Source organism: Choloepus didactylus, chromosome 25 (genome assembly GCF_015220235.1).
Source record: "Choloepus didactylus isolate mChoDid1 chromosome 25, mChoDid1.pri, whole genome shotgun sequence".
Taxonomy (NCBI): Eukaryota; Metazoa; Chordata; class Mammalia; order Pilosa; family Megalonychidae; genus Choloepus; species Choloepus didactylus.
The window spans coordinates 2047198-2067982 of NC_051331.1; the positions used below are offsets into that span (position 1 = coordinate 2047198).

Sequence of the window (20785 nt, forward strand, 5' to 3'; positions counted from 1 at the left end):
CAGGCCCCGCCCCGGCCCGCCCCGCGCAAAGGTCGCCCCCCGCCGCCGCCGAGGGCGCCTCGCGCGCTCCCGGGGAGCTCCCGCGACGCGCGCCCCACCCCCTCCCAAAGCCACGCCCATACCAACCCAGGCCCCGCCCCCAAGCCCTGCCCTCTCCATTACCCCTCGCCCCCTCCCCAGGCCCCGCCCACTCCCCACCCCTGGCAACCACTCCAGGCCCCGGACCCTCCCTCCACCCGGCCCCGCCCCATCATTTCCCCGCCCTCTCCCCGCCCACCAAACGCCCCTCTCTCCCTCTCAGGCCACGCCCTCCATCCTCCCCTCCCCAGGCCCTGCCCCTTCCACATCCTTGCCCCGCCCCTCTGCCCTGGCCCCGCCCCTCTGTCCCCTTGCGGGACACCGCGGAGGGTCACACCGAGCCTCAGTTTCCCGACGCGGCGGGTGCTTCGGCTCTGCTGCCTGGAGGTGCCGGGGCCGCGCAGCTGCGTCCGAGGGGAGTTCGTTGTGCGTGAGGGCGCCGGCGCCCACCTCCACCTGGACCACCGCCCTGCGCGCCCCTTTGCCTTCCCGGGGGCGAAGCTGTGGCTGGGCCCGGGGTCCCCCCCTCCCCACGCTCGTGGCCCGGCCTCGCCTTGGGTTGGGGGTACCCGAAAGGAGTCATGATTCTGTGCCGTTATTTGCTTATTCTTGGGTGTGTTTCGTGGGCCGCCCCTGCCTGGTGGGGAGCAGAGGCGGTGGCCCCTGCTCTCACGGGGGTGAGGGGCCTGGGCCTGAGATTAGGGGGCCCTGATGGAGGAGCCGGCGAGTCCAAGGCGAAGCTAGAGAAGTGGCCAGGGACCTCGTCCGGGAGCCCTGGGAGGGTTCAGAAGGGTGGGGAGGAGGCCGGGCAGGGTCCCGGGGGGAGGTGGGGGCTGGACCGGTGAGGGGCCGCCGGCATGGGGCGAGAACTAGAGGGGCCCACCTGCCTGACACCCCTGCAGTTTGTGGCCTTGGAAATGAAGCCAGCGGAGGCCCCCAGCTTCCCGCCTGGGGCCCCCCTCGCCCCCTCCCCCAGTCGTCCCCAGGGGTGAACTTCGGATCTCTTCGGGCCTGTTTCCTCCTGTACTTCCTCTTTAGCTGGGACCCCCCCCCTCAGGTGGGATTCAAGCTCCCCTTCCTCCAGGCAGCCCTCCCGGCGCCCTGGCCCGGTGCCTTTACCGGACATGCACTCGGCTTCCCGAGGCCGCCTCTTCCGGCGCTCCTGGCTCTCCCTGGCCTGGGGGAAAGTCCATGTCCGAGTGATTGGAGCAGAGCTCAGAGAGGGGGGGCCCTGGGCGGCAGGACACCTGGGACCGAGGCCAGTGGCCCGTGGGGGGACCCAGCTGCCCTGAGCATGCCGGCACCCCCCGCTCTGCCTCAGTGGTGCTGCTGCCGGCCTCAGAGACCGCCCCGGTCCTTGGGTGCCCGGCTCCCTCTCTCCTCTGCAGCATGTCAGCCTCAGGGGCCACTTTGGGATCCACTGCTCGCCTCCCCTGCCCCTCGGGCTCTCGCAGGTCACAGGTGCTTGGACTTGCCGAGAGAACGTGTGGTGGCTGCTGCCCCCAGAGCCACTGCAGCTCTGAGCCTTCAGGTACAGGCAGCAGGGAGGCCCTGGCCCCAAGGCACAAGGTGGGGTTCGGGGCCTCCCTACTCCAGCTGCGCTTTGCACACCAGGTGGGAGTGCTGGAGACCCCTGGGAACTGAGGGCTCCCACCGCTGACTGCCCCAGGGGCCCTCCTCCGGGCAGCCCTCCTGCCAGCCTGTCCTGCGGGCTCCCTCAGCACCGCAGCGTGTTGATGTGTGGACATGGTGCCTGCTGCTCCCCACGTGGGGTCCCCCAAAGGCATGGGACCCAGGGACTTGTGCACCCATCACATGCATTCACGCCAGGGCCCCTAGAGGGGCCAGAGCTGGACGCAGAGCCCCAGTGATGGCAGGGGGCCCCTGGGTCGGGTGCCAAGGAGCCTGAGACATGAGCGGTGGGGACAGCTGAGAGGCAAGAGGCCAGGCCCACAGGACAGGTCAGCCCCCCGCTGCTGGGGGAGGGGCTGAGGTGTGCCCTGCGGTGTCCCTGCCTTCACGGCCAGCGCAGGAGCTGCAGGTGAGGCTGGATTTGGCCGGGGGTCCCCCCGCCCCAGGGCAGCCAGGTCTCGGTGCCCAGCGCCCCCCACCTCCAGCGGCCGCACGGTGCAGCTCCACTGAGGGCCTCTCCCTGTCTCACTCCCCAGGGAGCTCCACGCACGCTCCCTGAGGGCTGAGACCCCAGGGGCAACCCCCCCCCCACAGTACCACCTCTGATGCCCAGCGCCCTGCTAAGGAACACGCATGGGTTCTGGGTTCTGGCAGGACCAGGCTGCCACGAGCAGGTGAGCTCCAGGACTTTAATGCACAACACGACACTCGCGACAACAGGAGAGCAGGCAGGAATGCTGGAACATTCCGCAGTCCAGGAACGACCACTTGGAAAATACGTCTGTGTTTCTCTTGAGATACTCAGTAGTAAGGCCGCCTGGGGTTATTCTGCAGGAGGCAAAGAAAGATAGAAGAAGGGGTGGCCAGGGTGAGGGCAGAGGGCAGACTAGGGGGCGGCCTGGAGGGACCAAGGCAGGTGGACCGAGGGGGCTGCAAGGGCCTCGTGGAGAGGCGACGGCAAGTGCAAGGGAGGCCAGGCTGGGGGTCCGGGCCGGGGGCCACGCACCAGGGGGTTGGGCCGGAAGCGGTAAGCCAGCATCATCCTCTTGCGGAAGGCCTCGTACTCGTCGTCCTCCTTGGAGAGCTCAGCCGGTCGGTCAATGCCAAAGCCGGCGCCGTCTACTGTGGTAGTGCCCCTGGCGGAGGGGACAGGCAGCTGAGTGCGGGGACACGGAGAGGCCACTGGGGGGCAGGGTCAGGGGTCACAGCGCGAGGAGGAGCCAGTATGGCCTGGATGGGGCAGCTGGACATGGTGGCGTGGGGGCTCAGCTCCCGCCCTACCTCCCCAAAGCACCCCTCCACCCCAATGCCCCGCTCTTTCCCGGAACTCGAAGGAGGGCTCCACTTTCCCCGTGGGGGCTGCCCGCCTGGCCAGGGAAGGACGAGGCAGGTCCGCGTAATGCCCCGTGGGCATGGCTTCTGGGGCCCCACACTCACTTGCTGACGGGGTTCTTGATGCCCTGGCCCTCGGAGCCCAGCCCGTCGCCCTCCTTCCAGCCCATCTTCATCAGCATCTGGTACCCGATGTTCTCCACCGTCAGCTTGAACTCCTTGTACTCCGAGTAGTCGGGCTCCCGGCCCTCCTGTGGGCGAGCAGGTGGCCGTTAGGCCAAGGCCCCCAGGGCCCACCTGTGGCCGCGCTGTCTGCCCTTCCGTCTCTCTCCCACAGGGTCAGACCCCGCAAGAACTGACTGCAGCCCCTCCTCCTCCCCAGGGTCCCCCCGGCCCGACAGGCACACTTAGTGCTCAGCTCCCTGGTGGCCAAGGCAAAGAGGGCAAGGGGATGAGTTGCATGGGCTTCGGCCACCAAGGGGCAGAGTGAAGGCTGGTGGGCAGAGCCAGGCCCTGCACCGGGGACACGGCCAGTGCAGGGGATGGGGTGGGCCAGCTGGCTGGGTCTCCTGGAAGCTGACCGCGGCAGGGGAGGGACGCAGAGCTCCTGTCCTCGAGAGCCCAGTCCACAGGGAGGGCGTGTGTTTGAGAAAACGCTTTGCCTGTGAACTGGGCTTAAATGGTCCCCCTGGAAGCAAAACCTCCCAACGGCCCAGGGAAATGACCATAAAGCAGCTGTCTGTGGGCCCCGCCCCTCTGGGCCCCCCACCTTCAGGGCCTTGAAGGTCTCCATGAACTTCTCCAGCTCGTCGGGCGGCAGGAAGTCTCCGATGAAGTGCTTGCCGCGGCCCATCTTCGTCAGCTGCTCGGCCCACTCTGCCCGGAGAGGGGGGCCGTCAGGGGGGGAGGGGCCGGCCCAGCGACCCCACAGCACCCCCTACCCACCCCCGCGGGCTCCCCTGCACTGGTCCCTGCTCCCGGGGGCATGGGGCCACCCCCTTTCCTGCCGAGGAAACTGAGGCCACTCAGCAGGCACCAGTGATGCCCCCTCCCTGGCCGGGGCTGCCCGCCCACCCCGCGTCTTGTCCATCTCCATGCGCCGCAGCTGGTGCTCCCAGGTGCCAAGCTCGCTGTCCACCTCCTCGTCGCTGTCATAACTGTGCTGGTGCTGCTGCAGCGCCTTCTCCCACAGCAGCTGCATGTCCTGCACTGCGCGCTTGTGCTGCATGATCATGTCGTACATCTGCTGCATCTGTGGGCGGGCGGGGAGTGAGCCGGCGGCTGCTGCCCAGCCCCGGGCAGGGGGCTCCACGGGGGGACCCTCAGCTGCCTCATGGGGCCTAAACGGACCCCCGTGTATCTGGGCCCAGGCACGGGGCCGCGGCTGACCTCCGGGAGGGTCGAGGGGAGAGGTCCGGCCATCAGCCCCAGGGGCTGTGCTGAGCACTCCCCAAGAACTGATAGGGCCGAGTGAGCTGGGCCATCACGCAGACTCCCCTGTGCTAACTGGGACTCTGTCTCGCACAGAGGCCGGGAGAAAGTTCCGGAAGGAAGCCTAAACGGAGACTGTATGGACGCAACCAGCCACGAGTGCCCCCAGCGGCCAGATCCGGGCTCTGAGCCCCCCGAGGTGGTTCTCAAGGGAGGCCTCGTTGCGGGGTCCGGCCTGCCGGGGAGGCTCAGGGAACATGTTGAGTGATGCCCCGTGGCCGCCCCAGGCACCGAGCGGGCGCTGAGCAGACACCGCACGACAAGCAGCCTCACGACGGGTCAGTGCTGGGGATGGGGCCTCACCTCCTGCTGCTCCTTCAGCTGCTTCTTCTGGGCGTCCGACAGCTCTGTGACGCCCACCAGCCCCACGGGCTTCCCCTTCTCGTAGCCGAGCCCCTTGAGGTCCTGAACTGGAAATAGAGGACGTGGGCGGGTGGTGAGGGGCCCGCCCCGGGGGACAGTGTAGTGTCCCTGCACGGAAACCGAAGCATTGGCAGAGCCATCCCGGACAACGGGCCCAGGGCACCAAGAGGGCGTCCCTGCTGCCATGCCTGGCGCATGTCCGTCCATGGTGCCCACTGGGCAGGGCAATGCAGAGGGAGACACAGGAGCTGAGCAGGGAGTGTGCACGTGTATCCACAGGGGGCCTGGCATGGACTCGACTCTGGGCTGCCACTCAGCTGCGGGACCCCCCAGCCCCCCAGGGGATGTGCCGTCCCCCTCAGATTCATGCTCGGCCAGGGCTGGCAGTGCTAAGCCAGGGGAAGTGCTGGGATGGAAAGAGCTGCCCCCAGGCTGGGTGAGGAGGCTGACGGGCCAGGGGAGCTGCCCGCAGTGGCCTGTCCCAGGAGAACACCCTGCAGCGGTCCCCCGGGTCCCTCCCGAGGGGATGGGGAGCCCTGGGTAGGGGTCGGCCTACCTGACAGCGGTGAGGGCGAGGCGTCCACGTCCCTTTGCACCAGCTCGGCGGGTGGGAGCTCCACCTTGTCCCCCTCGGGCCCCCACCGGCTCTTGCGCTTCCTTTTCGTGGTGGTGGTGGCAGCGGGGGCTGGGGTGGCAGTGGGGGCGGTGGAGGACGTGGGGGGTGCGGGGCAGGCGGTGGTGGGGGGCATGGGCTCCGACGAGGCCTCGGGAGGAGGGCCGGACGCCGTAGCAGCACCCATGGGGCTCGCCTTGGCTTTCCGGAACTCCTCCAGCTTCTGGCGGTAGTACTTGTACGCTTTGCTGTTAGGTTCGTATAGAAAGCTGCAAAGGAGAAGGGGAGCCTGTCAGCTGGGCCCATGCCCCCGACCCAGGTCACTTCGGGTCTCTGCTGTGACCTCCTAGCTCTGGGTGTCGTGGGCTGACCCAGAACGCACGGGGCCCTAGCACTGAGAAATTCTGAAGTGAACTGAGGGGTGGCCGGGGGCCCCCAGGGGGTGGCACTGAGCTCCAAGCCAGCCTGGGTGTCAGAGGCCAATTGCCCTGTGCACGTCCCCTGAGCTGGCGGCCCCACTTCTTGGGGGGCCAGGCCAGAGATAAAGGCCGTGGCACAGCTCCCCTTGAGGGGCAAGAGGCCCGGCACCCCAGGGCCCATCTGCATCTGCCTTACAGAGCTCCTGACGAGGGGACAGCCAGACCGTGGGCTCCAAAGGCACGGGGCAGAAGCAGGACACGGGGACTCCTCTCCTTTCAAGGAGAAACAAAGGAAAGAAACGCCCACAGCCTGTCTGGACGGGTGCCTGCCTCACGCTGGACACCAAAACTAACCCAGAATGGATCAGAGGCCTAAGCAAGATTAGACTAACTCTAGAAGAGAGCTCGGGGTAAAGCTTCGCGACCTGGGCTTCTGCAGTGCGTTCTTAGATTTGATGTCAAAAGCACGGGAGACAAAAGGAAAAAGGAGATTCAGACGCCATCAGAATGAAACACTTTTGAGTGTCAAAGGACGTCAAGGAAGTGAAAAGATGACCTGAAGATGGGAGAAGGTATTTGCAAATTGCACATCTGAGAAGGGTCCAGCATGTAGAATACATCGAGGACTCCATCAGCTCAACAACAGAAAGACAAACGACTCAATTTAAAAATGGGCAAAGGACAAGTCAATGGTAGTCCTGAAAACCCTAAGGAATACCCAGATCCTTATTGTGAGACTCTATAAAAGTTTCGCTCACTGAGTTTATTCTTGAGAAACTTAAATCCTCCAGCGAGCTCCTGTGCCGGCTAAGCCCCAAAACCCAGAGGCAACAGCCTCTTCTAGAACATCAACCAGATGTGTCCCGTTTGCTCATAATGTTGACACCCGTTTTCAACACGAACAGGTTAGGAGGGTCACTGCCCAGACATCCCTGAAGATTGGGATTAAACTAGAGGAAGGGGTAGCAACAGACAAAATGGAATTTAACAAAGGATGATGAATACTGAATCTTTATATAATTTTCTTTTTCTTGGTTGCTAGGGTATTAGAATAGCTAGAAGGAAAGAACTGAAATGGTGGAACATAGCCCATAGCATCCCTTGAAATTTGCTCTATAGCTACTTGTTAAGTTGTAATTTGAAAGTTATCACCTTTTGTGTATGTGTTATATGTCACAATAAGAAAATAACTGAAACTATGATACTGTAACTCATAACATTTTTGGAATTTCCTACATAACTACTTGTTAAATCATATTCTGAAAGATACTATCTTTCTATACTTATAGTTCACAATAAGGAAATAACTGAAACTGTGGAACTGTAACCCATAATGTTATTTGTAATACGCTACCTCCTTGTTAATTTGTACTTGGAAAATCATCACATTCTACAATAAAAAATATGATAACAAAAAAAAAAAAACATGGGCAAAGGAGGTATGCCAGTTTGGATTTATGATGTTCCCTGAAAAACCATATTCTTTAATGCCATCTTATGGGGGCAGATTTTTTAATCTTTTTGATTAGGGTGTGACCTCTTGATTGTAAGTTTCCGTGGAGACTTGACCACGCCCATCCAGGGTAGGTCTTGATTGGTTTACTGGAGTCCTTTAAAGGGAGCTGTCACAGAGAGCAGAGGGACACAAGTGCCCCAGGATATGCTAGGCTAAGAGCCAGATGCCGGCTGACATCTTGAGATGCTGGCCCAGACTTTGCTCCGGAGAAGCTGAGAGAGGACAAAACGCCCCGAGAGCAGCTGCGAGACTTTTGGAGAGATGCTTAGGAGCTGACAGAGATGCTCAGAGATGCCTGGAGTTGTGGATGGAAGATGTTTGGAGATGCTAAGCTACGGACACACAGGAGCTGACAGAGGCGCTGAAACACAACCCAGGGCCAGCAGACGCCAGCCACGTGCCTTCCCAGCTGACAGAGGCATTCCAGACACCGTTCTTCAATGTAACATTGCAACCTAATAAATCCCCTTTGTAAATGCCAATCCCTTTCTGGCATTTTGCATGATGGCAGCATTAGCAAACAGAACAGGAGGGATATGGGCATTTCTCCAAAGAGGATGTTCAAATGGGTGGAAGGCACATGAAGGGACGCCCAGTATCCTCAGTCACCGGGAAAGGCAATCAGAACCCGGGGGCACCATGCACAGCCCCTGGGATGGCTGTTCTTAGAAAAACGGAAAATAACGAATGTTGACGAGGACACAGAAACAGGACGCCCGCCACAGAAATCTGGGGGCTCCTTGGAAAGCTAAACAGACTTGCCATGGGACCCGGCAGTCCCGCTCCCCAAAGAAAGGAAAGCAGGGACTCAGGCAGAGGTGGGCGCAGTGAGATCATCGCAGCCTCGTTCAGAGCCGCCCTTCAGAAGTGGAACCCCCTGAGGGTGGATAAACAAGATGTGGTCCGGACGGACAATGGAGCGTGACACAGCCATGGAAAGGAACGAACTCTGGCACACTAGGCAACACGATGGGCCTTGAAGACATTGCACTGAGGAGAGCGGACGGGGGCTGCAGGGCTGGGCACGAGGGCCTGGGGCCGGGCTGTTTCATGGGGTGACGGGAAGTTTCTCACGTGGGAGAGGCACCCCATTGCCGTGCGCATGCCAAGCCCCCGAAGCGTACGCTTCAAGATGGTTAGCTGAACCTCAGGTGAATTTCACATCAATAAAAAATTGTTACGTTAAAATTAAAAGAACGAGGCAAAAGGAAGGACTTGTTGAAATAGGGAGGTGGGTGGTGGGCTGGGTTTGAGAAGGCCCTAGACAGAGAGAAGGGGTCTTCTGTGTACTTTGAAGTGATTTCGTTCCTCTGAGGCAGCAGGCCGGGTGGGGGGCTGCCGCTGGGGCAGGGGGGAGCACCCCTGAGTGGGCTTCCCCGGATCAGAGGCCCCTTCCTCCACGTGCCTCGGAGCCCCGATCTCCTCGCCTGCAGACGCTGGCCCAGCGGCCAAGGGTCAGAGGCCTCCTTGGGCCGTGCCCTCGCCGGCGAGAGGCACTCACGGGTGCTCAACTTGTTACCCAGTGTCCCTGTCATGGATGGTGCAGGGGGATGGCATCTGGGAAGTGGGGTGACAGAGAAAGGGGTGAGTGGCTCCCGTCTCCCCAGATGCATGGTTGGCTCATGATTTCCCAAAACGCAGCCTGCTGGGGTATGCAGCCATGACGGGCCCAGGATCCAGGGACTGGGAGGGATGGGGTGGGGCCGCGAGCCACAGGAGCCGTGGGTGCCTGTGAGATGTGGGGGATGGTTCGGTCTGCCCTGTGTTTTGGGGCCCCAGGGCTGCCTCACGCCTCACCCCACCTGGAGCTGAGACAAGGACTCGGCACCTGAAAGTCCCTGTCACTGGTATTGGGTACTGGGGGGACCCTGCTCCGGGGACCCCACCGGCTGGCCCCTCCAGCGACTTCTCAGCCCGTCAGCCCACTGGACTCCATTCCTGTTCCGAGACCCTCCCAGTGACCTCAGGCTGGCTGGGCGCACAGTAGTGGTTCCCTGGGCCGGGCGAGGGCCTCTTGGGAGCGCTGGGGTCCCCGACAGCACAGCTGGGCTGCAGCTCGGGGTCCCTGGACCCTCCTCCAGGGAAAGCAGGCCCAGGGCCTGACATCTCGCCGGGTTCCACAGCCTGCCTGCCTTTCATCTGAAAGGTGCCTGTGGTGGATACTCATTTATGACGAGTGCCAGAACACAAGACATTCCCTATTCAGCGTTAGATAAGTGTTACTTCCGAGAACTCATCACAGTTGGTTGAGACGTTGAGATTTGGGACGTCCTGGGGGGCTGCAGCCCCATGGCAGACCCCTCTCTGAACTCTAGACCCCAGACCCCAACTCTCCCGACCCTGGGGCTCCACGAGGGCTCCGGGCCACCTGGGTCCCAGTGAGAGATGCACCCGGACGGAGGGCAGCCCCTACGCCAGGTCCTGGCCCACCCCCAGCCCTCACCCCACCCTCCACAGCCGCGGCCAGGGACCCTGGAAGCAGTCGCCAGTCCCTGCCCAGCTCGGCCCCTCTGAGGGCTTGGGAGAGGGGGAGGACATGGGCAGTGTGGCTGCAAACGCTCACGGGGCCTGCACCCCACCCACCCCACAGCCCACTCCAGCGTGTGCCAACACTGCCCTGCACCCCAGCCCCATGGGGCTCTGTGCCAGGCCCACAGCCTTGGCTGCTCCACCCGCCGAGCATGGCGGTCCCTCGGACACCCTGCGCTCGGTGCACACCTGGCTCAGGTGCAGCAGTTGCAACCGGCTGCCACCCGGAGCCCCGTCCCAAGGCCCTGAACTGACCATCCCTGCGACAACCGCTCCTGGAGTTCATTCCCGACTGAGCCCTGGTGACAGAGGAGCCCCCTCCCTGCCCCTGGTCGTGGGCATGTGGGGGGCTGGGCCGCCACGGCCGCCGTCACCCGTCTCTGGAAGCTGCCTGCAGGCTGGGGTCCCTGCTCTGCGGACAGACGCGGGGACGCTCCTCCCCGCCTTCACTCCCCCTCGTCCTAGGGACGGCAAGAACGCGTGGCTCGGGCCTCCAGGCAGGGGGTGTGGGCAGGGTGGGGCCCTCCCCTTACCTGAAGGCCTGGTTCTCCCGGTTGTTCTGGAGGGCGATGGTCTCCACCTCGGGCCCCCCGTCCGCTATGAACCTGGCCAACTTTTCTGCGAGGTTCTTGGCCTCTTCGTCCTCTGGGGGTGAAACTTTAAGCAGCCCGTCAGTGCAGAGCCCAGCTCACCACACCCCACAGCCTAACTGCCGCTAAGGGCCCCGCGGGCACCACCGGGGGCTTATTTTAGGAACGAGGCAAAGAGAGACAGGCAAGAGCCAGTGAGACGCATGTGCTGGGACCGGACGACGTCCCCCTGCCCACCCAGGGTGTGCCCGCCCATCCCGGCCCGAGGACACACTGCGCCGCCCAACGGGGGTGATGGGGCTCCCAGTCACGGCCAGAGGGATGTGGAGGCAGGGGGTCCGCCCCAGGTCATGGGGTGGGTCAGTGAGCCGAGCTCTGCAGCCCATGAGTACCAGGCTGGGGTGCATCTACTTCCTGTAGGGCAGGGACCAGCCAATGTCCTCCACCTCTGCCCTTGGCCCACCCAGGTCCCGGCGCCAAGTGCGCCTGCCCCCGAGCACCAGCCCCTGGGCCAAGGCCTCTGCCTTGCAGCATCCCTGGTGGCTGGCACAGGACGTGCGAGCAGACGCCAAGCTGGACGCGACCCTGCCCTACGCGGACGGCCGCCTGCGGGTGAGTGCCACTGGGTGCCAGGCCCCTGAACGTCAACACGCTGCGGGGAGGGTGCCGCCAGGCCCACCGAGGCCAGGCTGGGCAGAGCCAGAGCTGGACGGCACCAGGCTGGGCGGACGTGGGCCTCAGAACCCCGTTTCCAAGTTGGGGTGTGGTCTTTCACCCACGCTCCCAGAGCCCCCCCCCCCACTCACCTTTCTGGGGGGCGGCCTGTGGCTTCTGCGCCTCCTTCCTGATCTCGGCCACCTTCTTTCTGTAGTAGAGGAATTCCCTGCTGTTCTTATCGTGCAAAAACCTGGCGGAAGTTTGACGAGAGAGGAGCGTGAGTTACCAGGTGGGTGGTGTCCTGCAGCTCTGGGAGACGGCACAGGCGAGAGTGAGCTGGTGGGCAGAGAACCGTCTCGCACCACGCAGGCACCCTTAGAAGGTGCTCGACCAGCTCCCGGCCCATGGGAGTGAGCAGCACCCCAGAGTGTCTTCACGTGCGACTGCACAGGAAGGAAATAAAATGGGTTCCCCAAGGAGGACAGACAGACGGCCAATGAGAGCACAGCAAGACGCTCAGCATCATGAACCATCGAGAAGATGCAGAGCACAATCATGGGGTACCACTTCACGGCCATGGAGACAGCTAAATAGAGTCCGGGTAATGCCCAGTGCTGGCGAAGCGCGGGGAGGAGGACGCCTCGGGCTCTGGCGGTGGGAACGTGGAACGGCGCGGCTGCCGGGGAAGGCAGCCTGGCAGTGCTTTGAGAAGTGCAACATCGAATTACCGTAGGACCCGCAGCCGCGCTCGTGGGACTCTTTCCAATTCTTTCAAGAGAATCGGAAGCAGGGACTGGGATGGGTATTTGTTCCCCAAGGACTGGAACAGCATGATTCTCCAACAGTTAAAAGGTAGAGGCCCCCACGTGTCCATCGACCCATGAACGGATAAGCAAAACGCGGTCCATCTGCGACGGGACACTGTTCAGCCGTGAGAGGGCAGGAAATTCGGATGTTATGGAATGCATGAGCCTTGAGGGCGTCAGATCGAGGGATATGGGCTAGGCACGAAAGGAAAGGTAGGGCATGAAATCTGCTTACGCAGAATAGCTGGAATAAGCAGATCCATGGGGACAGAGCACACTTTACAGGGAACGGAGAGTCAACGCCTAATGTACAAGGGTTTCGGTCTGGGGTGACGGAAAATGTTTCGGTAACCGATGGGGGTGAAAAGGTACAACGCTGTGAATGTAAGTAACGCCACCCAACTGCACACTCAAAAATAGTGAAAATGGCAACTTTTATGTTACGGACATGTTACCAAAAAAAAAATTAAAAAAAAAAAAAGAGGAAAAAAAACGGCCCCCCCGGCCGCGGAGGTACTCACGAGAAGGCAGGGTTATCCTTGTGATCTTCCATGGCTACTTTCTCTAACTCGGGGCCTCCTTCTGCCACAAACCGGGCCAATTTCTCTATGACTTTCCGAGTCTCGGCTCCCTCTGGGGGTGAAACTTTAAGGAGGCTGTCAGTACTGGGGCCAACTCACTCACCCCACAGCCAACAGGCTCTCTCTCTAGGGACCACAACACAGAGGGGAGAGGGTGAGAGGCGGGGAGCACGCAGGGCATCCGCGGCGAGGGGGGTCGGCGGGAGGGTCGCTGCGGCCGCGGGGGCAGAGGGGATGCCGTTGCAGGGGGCTGTGCTGTCCCCAGACGGGCAGGGTGGACTTGGGAACACATCCGGGCTCCCTCCGTGTTTGCTTTTCCGGAATGCTTAGTTCTTTTATTTACCAGATTCAGTCTAATCAACTGGCTCCCTTTATTCTCTGAAGTTGACCAATTCTCTCTCTTTTTTTTTTTTAAGTATGATGGACTCAGCCTTAAACACTCTTGACGGGCTCAAATCCACTGCCACTCGGGCCGCTTCTGGAGCTCCTGCTGGGGCCTCTCCTAGCAGTGTCTGGGGGCTCGGTGGCCACGTGCTGTGACATGATGTTCTGGGAACATCCCAATCACTTCCTGCCCCGACCCAGAGCCACCCACGCCTCCAAGTCCTGGCTTCCCTCAGGGGGAAAGGGCGTTTCGGGACCATCACCAGGTGCTGGGTGCTGGGGAGACCGAGGCCACTGGCTCGGCGCGACTCGGGGCCTTTTGGGGCCCAGAGCCATGCAGCGATCCCGTACGTGCTAACCCCGCCCTGCACCAGGGGAGCCGTTTCCGAGGCCATCGGCCACCAGGGCCACCGCATCCCTCTTACAAAAACTCCCAGGAGAGAGTTCTCACAGCTGCCTGCACCTGGCAATGTCTGCTCCTCCCAGCAGCTGGGCCAGACACCAGGGCTTGGCCGCTCCTGTTCCCCTCATTGCACGGGCTGCCAGGGAGCTCAGTGACGCCTGGGGAGGGTCCCCAGGACACTGTGTGCCTCACTGTCCCCTGAGCCTCTCCCTCTCGCAGGCCCGGTGATGACCCGCCGTGGTCACTGTTTACAGGGGCAGATGTGTGTCTGCAGGGAGTGGACGTGTAGAGCCCCCAGGACTGTGGGGTCGTCTGAGCACACACCCCACCCTTCCGCCTCCTCTGACCCCTGAGGTCCATAGGCCAGCGGGCCTTGAGCTGCTCAGGCACTGCCTGAACCTGGTGCTGCAGTGACTCAATGGCCGCCCGGCCTTTCCTCACGGCGTCCAGTCCCCCGCCGCCTGCTCACCTCAGGGGCCTCGTTTTCAATGTGGACAGGGCAAGCGTGCCAAGGAGGCCGGCTGCCCCTGCCCCTCCTCTGCCACCCGGGACCCCCAGCGCAGGGGAGGCTGCCCTGGCCGCTGCCCGTGTGTACCTCGGCCCCAACTGGCGGGAACGGACGAGGCTTTGTGGGCCCGGAAGGGAGGGGTGGTGGGCGCCCAGGCTAGGAGCTGCCCCCTCATACTGCACACAGGGACACATCTCTGTGTCGGCGCTCCCCGAGAAAGGCTGTGCAACCCAGCCCCCGAACAGCTGGACAGCAGAGGGTCCCCACCGCTCTCGGGATGGAGCACAGGTGGGGTCCCCACACGCCTCCCCCCACAGCCCCCCAGGCCCATGCGCCCAGCACCCTAGGCCCAGGGGCCACAGCCAGCCCCTGCCTACCTTTGATCTCCAGCCACTGCTCGTCGTCCTCCTCCTCGTCCTCATCTGGGGACTGGAAGACGCTGAGGCGGGTCGCCACGGGTTGCTGCTTGGCGTGGGAGTAGTTCTTGGCCGGGCCGGGTGGGCTGCTCAGCCCCAGGGAGGGCCGCTTGTTGAGCAGGAGGGGCCGCCTCCCGGCGCTGGGGGTGGGCACGCTGCGGGGGGTGCTGGCCGAGCTGGGGGGGGTGTCTGCGGAAGGAGGGAGAGGCTGTGTCGGGGCTTCCAACGCCCCAGCCCAGCTCACACCAGCTGCTCCAGGTGGGCCCTGAACCCTGTGTGCCTGCCTGAGCCCGGTTCCCCCGACTCCTGGCGGTGGCGCTGACCGGCCGAGGACAGGCCACTCGGAGATCTTCCCGTGGACACCGCAAGTGACAGATCCCACGAACCCCTCCCGCCATGCCTTCCTCTAGGCCCAGCTCCGTCTCAGCAGCTGCGCTGTGCCCAGGGGAGATGACCCCAACGCCTGTCCCCGGACGGCTGAGATGGGCGAGGCGAGGTGGGGCCCTGGGTGGGGACAGTGGGTGGGCAAGGGCAGCCCGGCACGGATGCTGGGAAGGGGCAATGCTCACCCGTGGTGGTCTGCGCCTTCTGCAACTTCAGAAACTGCTGCAAGAAGCTGCCGTCGTTGGCAAACTTGTTGGAAGCGGAGGATGCGTTGAACGCGTTTGCGATTCTAGACACAAGACAGAGGACAGGGTGGACGAGGCCCATGAGGTGGAGTGCAGGCATGGTGGGAGGCCCACACCGCACAGGCAGGGCGGATTTCCCCGTGCACGCCCTTCTCGGCCAGCACGGGCCCCACCGCCGCCCCTGAGACCCCAGGGGCCGGATGCATGCTGCAGAGGGCAGGCCGCACCTCGTCTTGGTGGGCGGCAGCCACGTGCAGGCCTGCGCGGCCTCCCTCCCGGTTTGAGCAGCACCGTCCCGGGCAGCCCGACCCGGCTCCTGGACAGGACCGGCTCCTCTGTGTGTGGGGACAGGCCGCTCCCGCCTCCACGGCCTCTACCACTCCTGCCACTAACTGAGTACCAGGATTTTATCATCCTGAATGTCCGTCCTCCCAGCCAGACTTGACCGCTCTCAGAGCAGGGCCTGTGTGCGCGGGCACTGCCAGCTCCATGGAGCAGTGTCCCCTGCACCCAGGAAAACACCCGCGGCCGTTGGTTGGTGGGCAGTTATGGGGTTCAGGGGGAGTTTAGTTTTCTATCACACCTACCCCCTCTCCTTATTTTTTAAACAAAGGGTATGCTGTACTTTAATAATTTCAGAAAACTGAAACTACTTTTAACAAATCAGCAGGCAGACAAACCCAGAGGCCTAAGTACTTTTCTTTCAAATTTACTTTTCCCCCATCATAAAAGCTGTAGGGGTGCCAACGGAAACGCAGGGAAAAGATGCAGAAAGCCAGGAGAGAATGTGACAAAGTCTCCCCATCGCAACACGGCAGCCACCAGCCTCGGACAGCACCCCGTTCCTGTACCCTGCCCCCTTGATGAATGAAGGCATTAGAGCTGCTTGCATCGGACGTGGCTAATGGGTACGTGTCCCACTTTTTTCCTTCCAGGGTCTACCATCCGACAAGCTCTTTCCCAATCTCGGTGAGACCTCGCCTGGGAAGGTTTCCGCAGTGGCTTGACAGCCCGCTGTGGTGATGCCCCGAGTCCTGGGAAAAACTCAGTGCACCCAGGAGTCCAGCATTTCCCCTTTAACATCGAGCCTAACCCTTCCAGGAGTCTGTTCTAAAGAACTAAAAAGGGCTGATAACCCACGTGCTCAACCAGAGGCTATGGTTAGATAAATTACTGACATCATGGGGCAGGACAGGCAGCCCTGCAATGTTAAAATTTTGAAGGTAAAGCGACCAAATACAGCATTCCGTGGAACACAAAAAGATAGGATGTTAAAGCGCATCTACAGGAAGGACCCGCTCATGTCAAAACGTATTCGAATTTGAATTGAGAACAGGGACTTGAACAGATGCTTGTGCAGAATTATTTCCAAGAGCTTTTAAAAGAGGGAAGCAACCCGAGTGTCCATCGAGGGCCGGTGTGTAAACGAAGGGGTCTATACCCCACACGATGGACTGTGACTCAGCTGTAAAACGGAGTGAAGCTCCAGTCCACAGTGCAACCCGGGCGAACCCCAAAGACGTGCTAAGTGGAAGCAGCAGACGCAAAAGGACACATCCTGTGTCATCCCCGTTATACGACGTGTGCAGGAGAGGCCAGTGCACAGAGAGAAAACAGACAGGGTTTGTGGGGGACTGGAGGTGGGCAGTGAGATGTGACTGCTAGTGGGGATGGGGTCTCCTCTGGGGGTGATGAGAATTCTGGACCAGGTACTGGACAAATGGCATCGTGAATGCACCGAATGTCACTGACTTAAGTGCTTTAAGAACGTGTGAATCGATCATGGTGGTAAACGCACAACCACGTGATGATGCTGAGAGCCGCTGACTGTCAACTTGGATGGATTATGTGGTGCGTGCAGGTATCTCAGTAACACTGCATTAAAGAAGAAAAAAAATGGCACATTAATTTTATTTCATGATAAGTAAAACTTTAAAAGTACAGTGGTTCTCCTCATGGCTCACACTCCTTTTATCCAGTGTATGGATGAATGAGTAGAAAAATGGGGACAAAAACTAAATGAAAAATAGAGTGGGATGGATGGGATGATTTGGGTGTTCTTTTTCACTTTTATTTTTTATTCTTATTTTTATTCTTTCTGGTGTAAGGAAAATGTTCAAAAATAGATTGGGGTGATGAAAGCACAACTCTATGATGTTACTGTGAACAGTTGGTTGTACACCACGGATGACTGCAGGTATGTGAATATATCTCAATAAAACTGAATTTTTAAAAAAATGCAACCTAGGGCACCTTTCTAGAAAAGGAAAGAGGGATTTGTCGCCCCAGCAACTATTTAAGGGCGAATTAATACGTGATTAAACTTCTTCCTGTCTCTGCAACTATCTGATCAATAAAGGGTATGTTAAAAATTTAAAAAAAAAAAAAAAAAAAAAAGTATGGTGGTTCTGAAAACACGTTAGAATACGTGAAAATACTTTTAACCATAGAGAAAAAGGCAGGATGTGGAATTGGCCCCAATTTCATTGAACCAAACAAAGAATAGAGATGAGAAGGGAAAATATCAAGATGTATGTCTTGGGTAATCAATGTTTTTTATTTTTTCAGCTCTCAATTCTAAAACTTGGTGTTCTTTTTTTTTTCTAATTTTAAATTTTGTTTTCAATGTTTGATGTTGCTCCTTTGACTGGGCCACCTCTTCCTGTTTCTTTCTATGCCTTGTGATTTTCTGTTGAATACTGGACGTTTGACTATTGTAATGTATTAACACCGGAAGCCAGGTCTGTCCCCCTTCCCCAGGGTTTGCCGGTTTTTATTGTTTGGTTGGTTTTTTGAGGGGGAGGTTGTGGAAGGCTTTTTCTTTAAACGTCCGACTGTGACGTCTCTAGCGTCCGAGCCAGTGGCAGGGCCTGGGTTCACACACTGTGCTCCCGTCACCACCCTCCTGTACTTTGCTTCTATAACGGGGCAAACAACTTTGTTTGCCAAACTACCTGGACTCGCTCCTTTCAGGCTCCTGGATCCCGGTGTGGCCACCCAGCAGCTTGGCAGTGCCCCTGGGGACCGTCTTGGAAAGGGCTCTATCAGGCTTTGCCATGTTGGCCCAAGTCCTTCCAGAACCCCAGGGGAGAGAGCCCACGAGCCCACCCGCTGGCCACTCAACACCGGGTCTCCGGTTCCTGCCGGACCCTGGGTGACCGTGCTCCTAGAGAAGGAGGGTGCTGGGACCAACGGCCCACACATAGGAGACCCCAGAAAGGGGGCCTGCCAAGCTGAGGACACGGGAGATGGAGAAGGTGCTGCCTGCCTCTGTGGTCACCCATCTCCAGCCTGAAATTCTTGCATCTTGTCACCGTGATCGTATCACCACCCCCTCCTCAAAAGCATTCAGTGCTCTCACTACTTGTCAAAGCACGCAGGTGGAAAACCTCCGCAAGCTCCTGCTTGCCTCACTCCAGACCCCGTCCCTAGATCCACCAGGTGCCAGATCCATCAGGTGCACGTCCTAAAGCACAGGGGCTCTGTTCCCTTCATCTCCCCAACCAGGCCAGCCTCTTAGAACTCAGAGCCTCGCCCGTGTGCAGACACACACTGCCTCATCTGCTGACAGCTCCAGGGGTGGTGCCGAGCCCCCTTTACCAGGAGGCTGTGAGCCCCATTAGGGTGGGGAAGGGGTCTGTGTTCTGCTCTGTGCTACACCCCCAGCTCCTGGCATGCAGCCAGTGTGGGTAAACAGCCACTGTGGAGCAGAGTAGCAGATGGACCCCTGTCCCCCCTGGGCTTCCTGAGAGGGAGGCCCAGGGCCTTCCTTGCATGCAGCTGGGGCTGAGTGCAGCTACCCACTCACTGCTCTCCCAGTGAGCCTCCCAGACCCCAGCCCGGGCCCCGAGGGGCACTCACTCGCCGGGAAGCGGGGGCCGCGAGCTGGCCACCTGGTTCAGCCTGGCCTTCTGCTCCATTTTGGCTTCGATTTCCCGTTTCTTCTGAGCAATGAGTTCTTCCTGGTGGAGGATGTTCATGTTCATTTTTCCAGACTTGGGGGGCGCTACCCCAAACCACCGGTTTGCCTTTCCTGGGGAGGGAAAAGCAGCATGTTGGAAATCGCCTCAGCTCCACAGTCCCCCAGGGCCTGCTATGGACCAGAGAGCAACCATCCGTCTGACCCTTAACTGAGTCAGCAGACGCTGACTGGGGGGCTCGCTGCACTGGGGGAGACCCCAGGCTCTAAGCAAGAGGTGTGGCTTCTGCCCATGTGGGACTTGCTTGCGCTGGGGAGACCAGGGCCCTGTAATAAAAAAATTACTATAGAGCCCAGTAAGGGCTCGGCTAGAAACCAAGAGGGGGAGACAGAACAACAAAGGAGCACCTGCGAGCCAGGATGGCCAGGAAATACTGGCCTGGAGAAGCAGGTGCTAAAGCTGAAAGCAGAGCACGGGAAGGATGGGCTTGTGTGGGGCCAACCAGGGAGTGGCTCAGACGGAGGATGGAGAAAGTGCAAAAGGTGTAGGAAAAAGCATTTGAGGACCAGCCCAGGGTCCAGTGTGGGCTGCTGAGGGGGGAGCAGGGGGCTGAGGACAAAAACGTGGGTGTGACAAGGGATTTCACTTTAAGAGCTCAGGAAGACACAGGAGAGTACTAAGCCACAGAATAAAGCAATCCAATCGGCATTTTTATCTTTAACATCATTCTGGTTGCCAAGTGGAGAGGGAACAAGGAGACTAGTAAGGAAGTGGGTGCTGTCCTCCAAATGGAGAACTTAATCTTAAGATTACAGAGACAGAAAAGACACCTCGAGGGTTTCCTGAGGAACTTGGAATAACATCCCAATTCTGGAAGTCAGTCCTCAAGGCCCAGCCAGAGACAGTTCCTGCTCTCTCCCCTGACCCCATATCTACAACTTCCTTCCCCATTTCTGCTCAGCCTCCTGGATGCTCTTCAGAATGACAAGCCCATCCCACCCCAGGGCCTTTGCACCTGCCATTCCCCCTCTACTATCTGCCCTCCAGGCTGGGCCCTCAGCTCTTCCCACGGCTGGCATCTTCTCATCTCACATGCCTTCTCTTGGGAAAGGCCTCCCCTGGCCGCCCTCTGTCAGCGGTCTCCACTCCACGCTCCCACTCGCTCCCCTGTGCATTGACTGACACCCCAGTACAAAGTAAGCTTCATGAGGCAGAGACCCATTTTCGTCACTGTTGTACCCCCAGCGCCTGGCGAGCACCCCCAATTGTTTCTTGCATATATCCGTGCATCCCAGTCTGGGGATTTAGGGCTGGGAGGGAGGGAAGACAGCGCTTGTGCAGGAGAGGGGGGCGCAGGAGCCCCGGGTCAGCGCGTTACGGGGGTCCCGGGGCCGGGGCAGCGGCTTCTACAGAGAGCGGGACCCCGGCCAGCCAGAGGGCAGCTGCGACGGAAAGCGGGGCGCAGGACAGCCCCAGGCCACCGCCCCTTCGGGAAGCGGAGCTCGCGCCGGCCCCGGGTGGCGGCCTTTCCCGGCAGCGCGGCGCCCGCCTGGGTCTGGGGTCCCGGGGACCGCAGGGGGCGCAGCCGCCGTCGCCGGGGGCCGCCCGGAAGCCGGGACGAGGGGCCGGCGCAAGGAGTCAGGCCAGACAGGAGGGCGAGGGGCCGCCGCGAAGCCCCGGGGCCGCGGGCGGGCGCCGCAGGCGAGGCGGGGGCTGTTACCTGCAACATCCCGGTTGTCCATCTTGAGACTCGCTCAATCCCACAATGCTCCGGCGACGTCTCCGGGGGTGGGTCCTGTTATAGCGCGCACGGCCTCATGGGAGATGTAGTTCGAGCCGGCCGGCCACACCCCCGCGCTGCGAGGACACAGGGGGTCCTCCCCGCTCCCAGGGCTCCCAGCCTCGGGGCCCCGGCCCC

General features: G+C 60.6%; 1 protein-coding gene across 3 annotated transcripts; it reads right to left on the reverse strand.

The window, feature by feature from the left end:
- Nucleotides 1-2348: 2348 nt before the first annotated feature.
- Nucleotides 2349-20632, reverse strand: SUGP1 (SURP and G-patch domain containing 1). Of its 3 annotated transcripts, none has more exons than XM_037817991.1 (14): nt 20588-20632; nt 18809-18980; nt 14888-14991; nt 14280-14507; nt 12548-12671; nt 11370-11470; nt 10507-10630; nt 5453-5778; nt 4837-4943; nt 4117-4294; nt 3812-3918; nt 3148-3293; nt 2717-2846; nt 2349-2538 (listed from the first exon to the last, which is right to left on the reverse strand). In XM_037817991.1, the coding sequence occupies exons 1-14, from the start codon at nt 20607-20609 to the stop codon at nt 2512-2514; spliced, it is 1896 nt and encodes a 631-aa protein (XP_037673919.1). In that variant the 5' UTR covers nt 20610-20632; the 3' UTR covers nt 2349-2511. The 3 variants fall into 3 exon arrangements, with proteins under 3 accessions (XP_037673919.1, XP_037673920.1, XP_037673921.1); XM_037817992.1 differs by having other exon boundaries at nt 12548-12659; nt 20588-20609; XM_037817993.1 differs by having other exon boundaries at nt 10507-10618; nt 20588-20609.
- Nucleotides 20633-20785: the final 153 nt, after the last annotated feature.

Excerpts from the sequence above, each read along its gene's own strand:
- SUGP1 (XM_037817991.1), bottom strand. The coding sequence starts at position 20,609 with ATGGACAACCGGGATGTTGCAG. Across the intron at positions 14,508-14,887 it reads GAAGGCGCAGACCACCACGG|ACACCCCCCCCAGCTCGGCC; the intron begins GTGAGCATTGCC and ends CTCCTTCCGCAG. Across the intron at positions 12,672-14,279 it reads GCAGTGGCTGGAGATCAAAG|TTTCACCCCCAGAGGGAGCC; the intron begins GTAGGCAGGGGC and ends GCCTCCTTAAAG.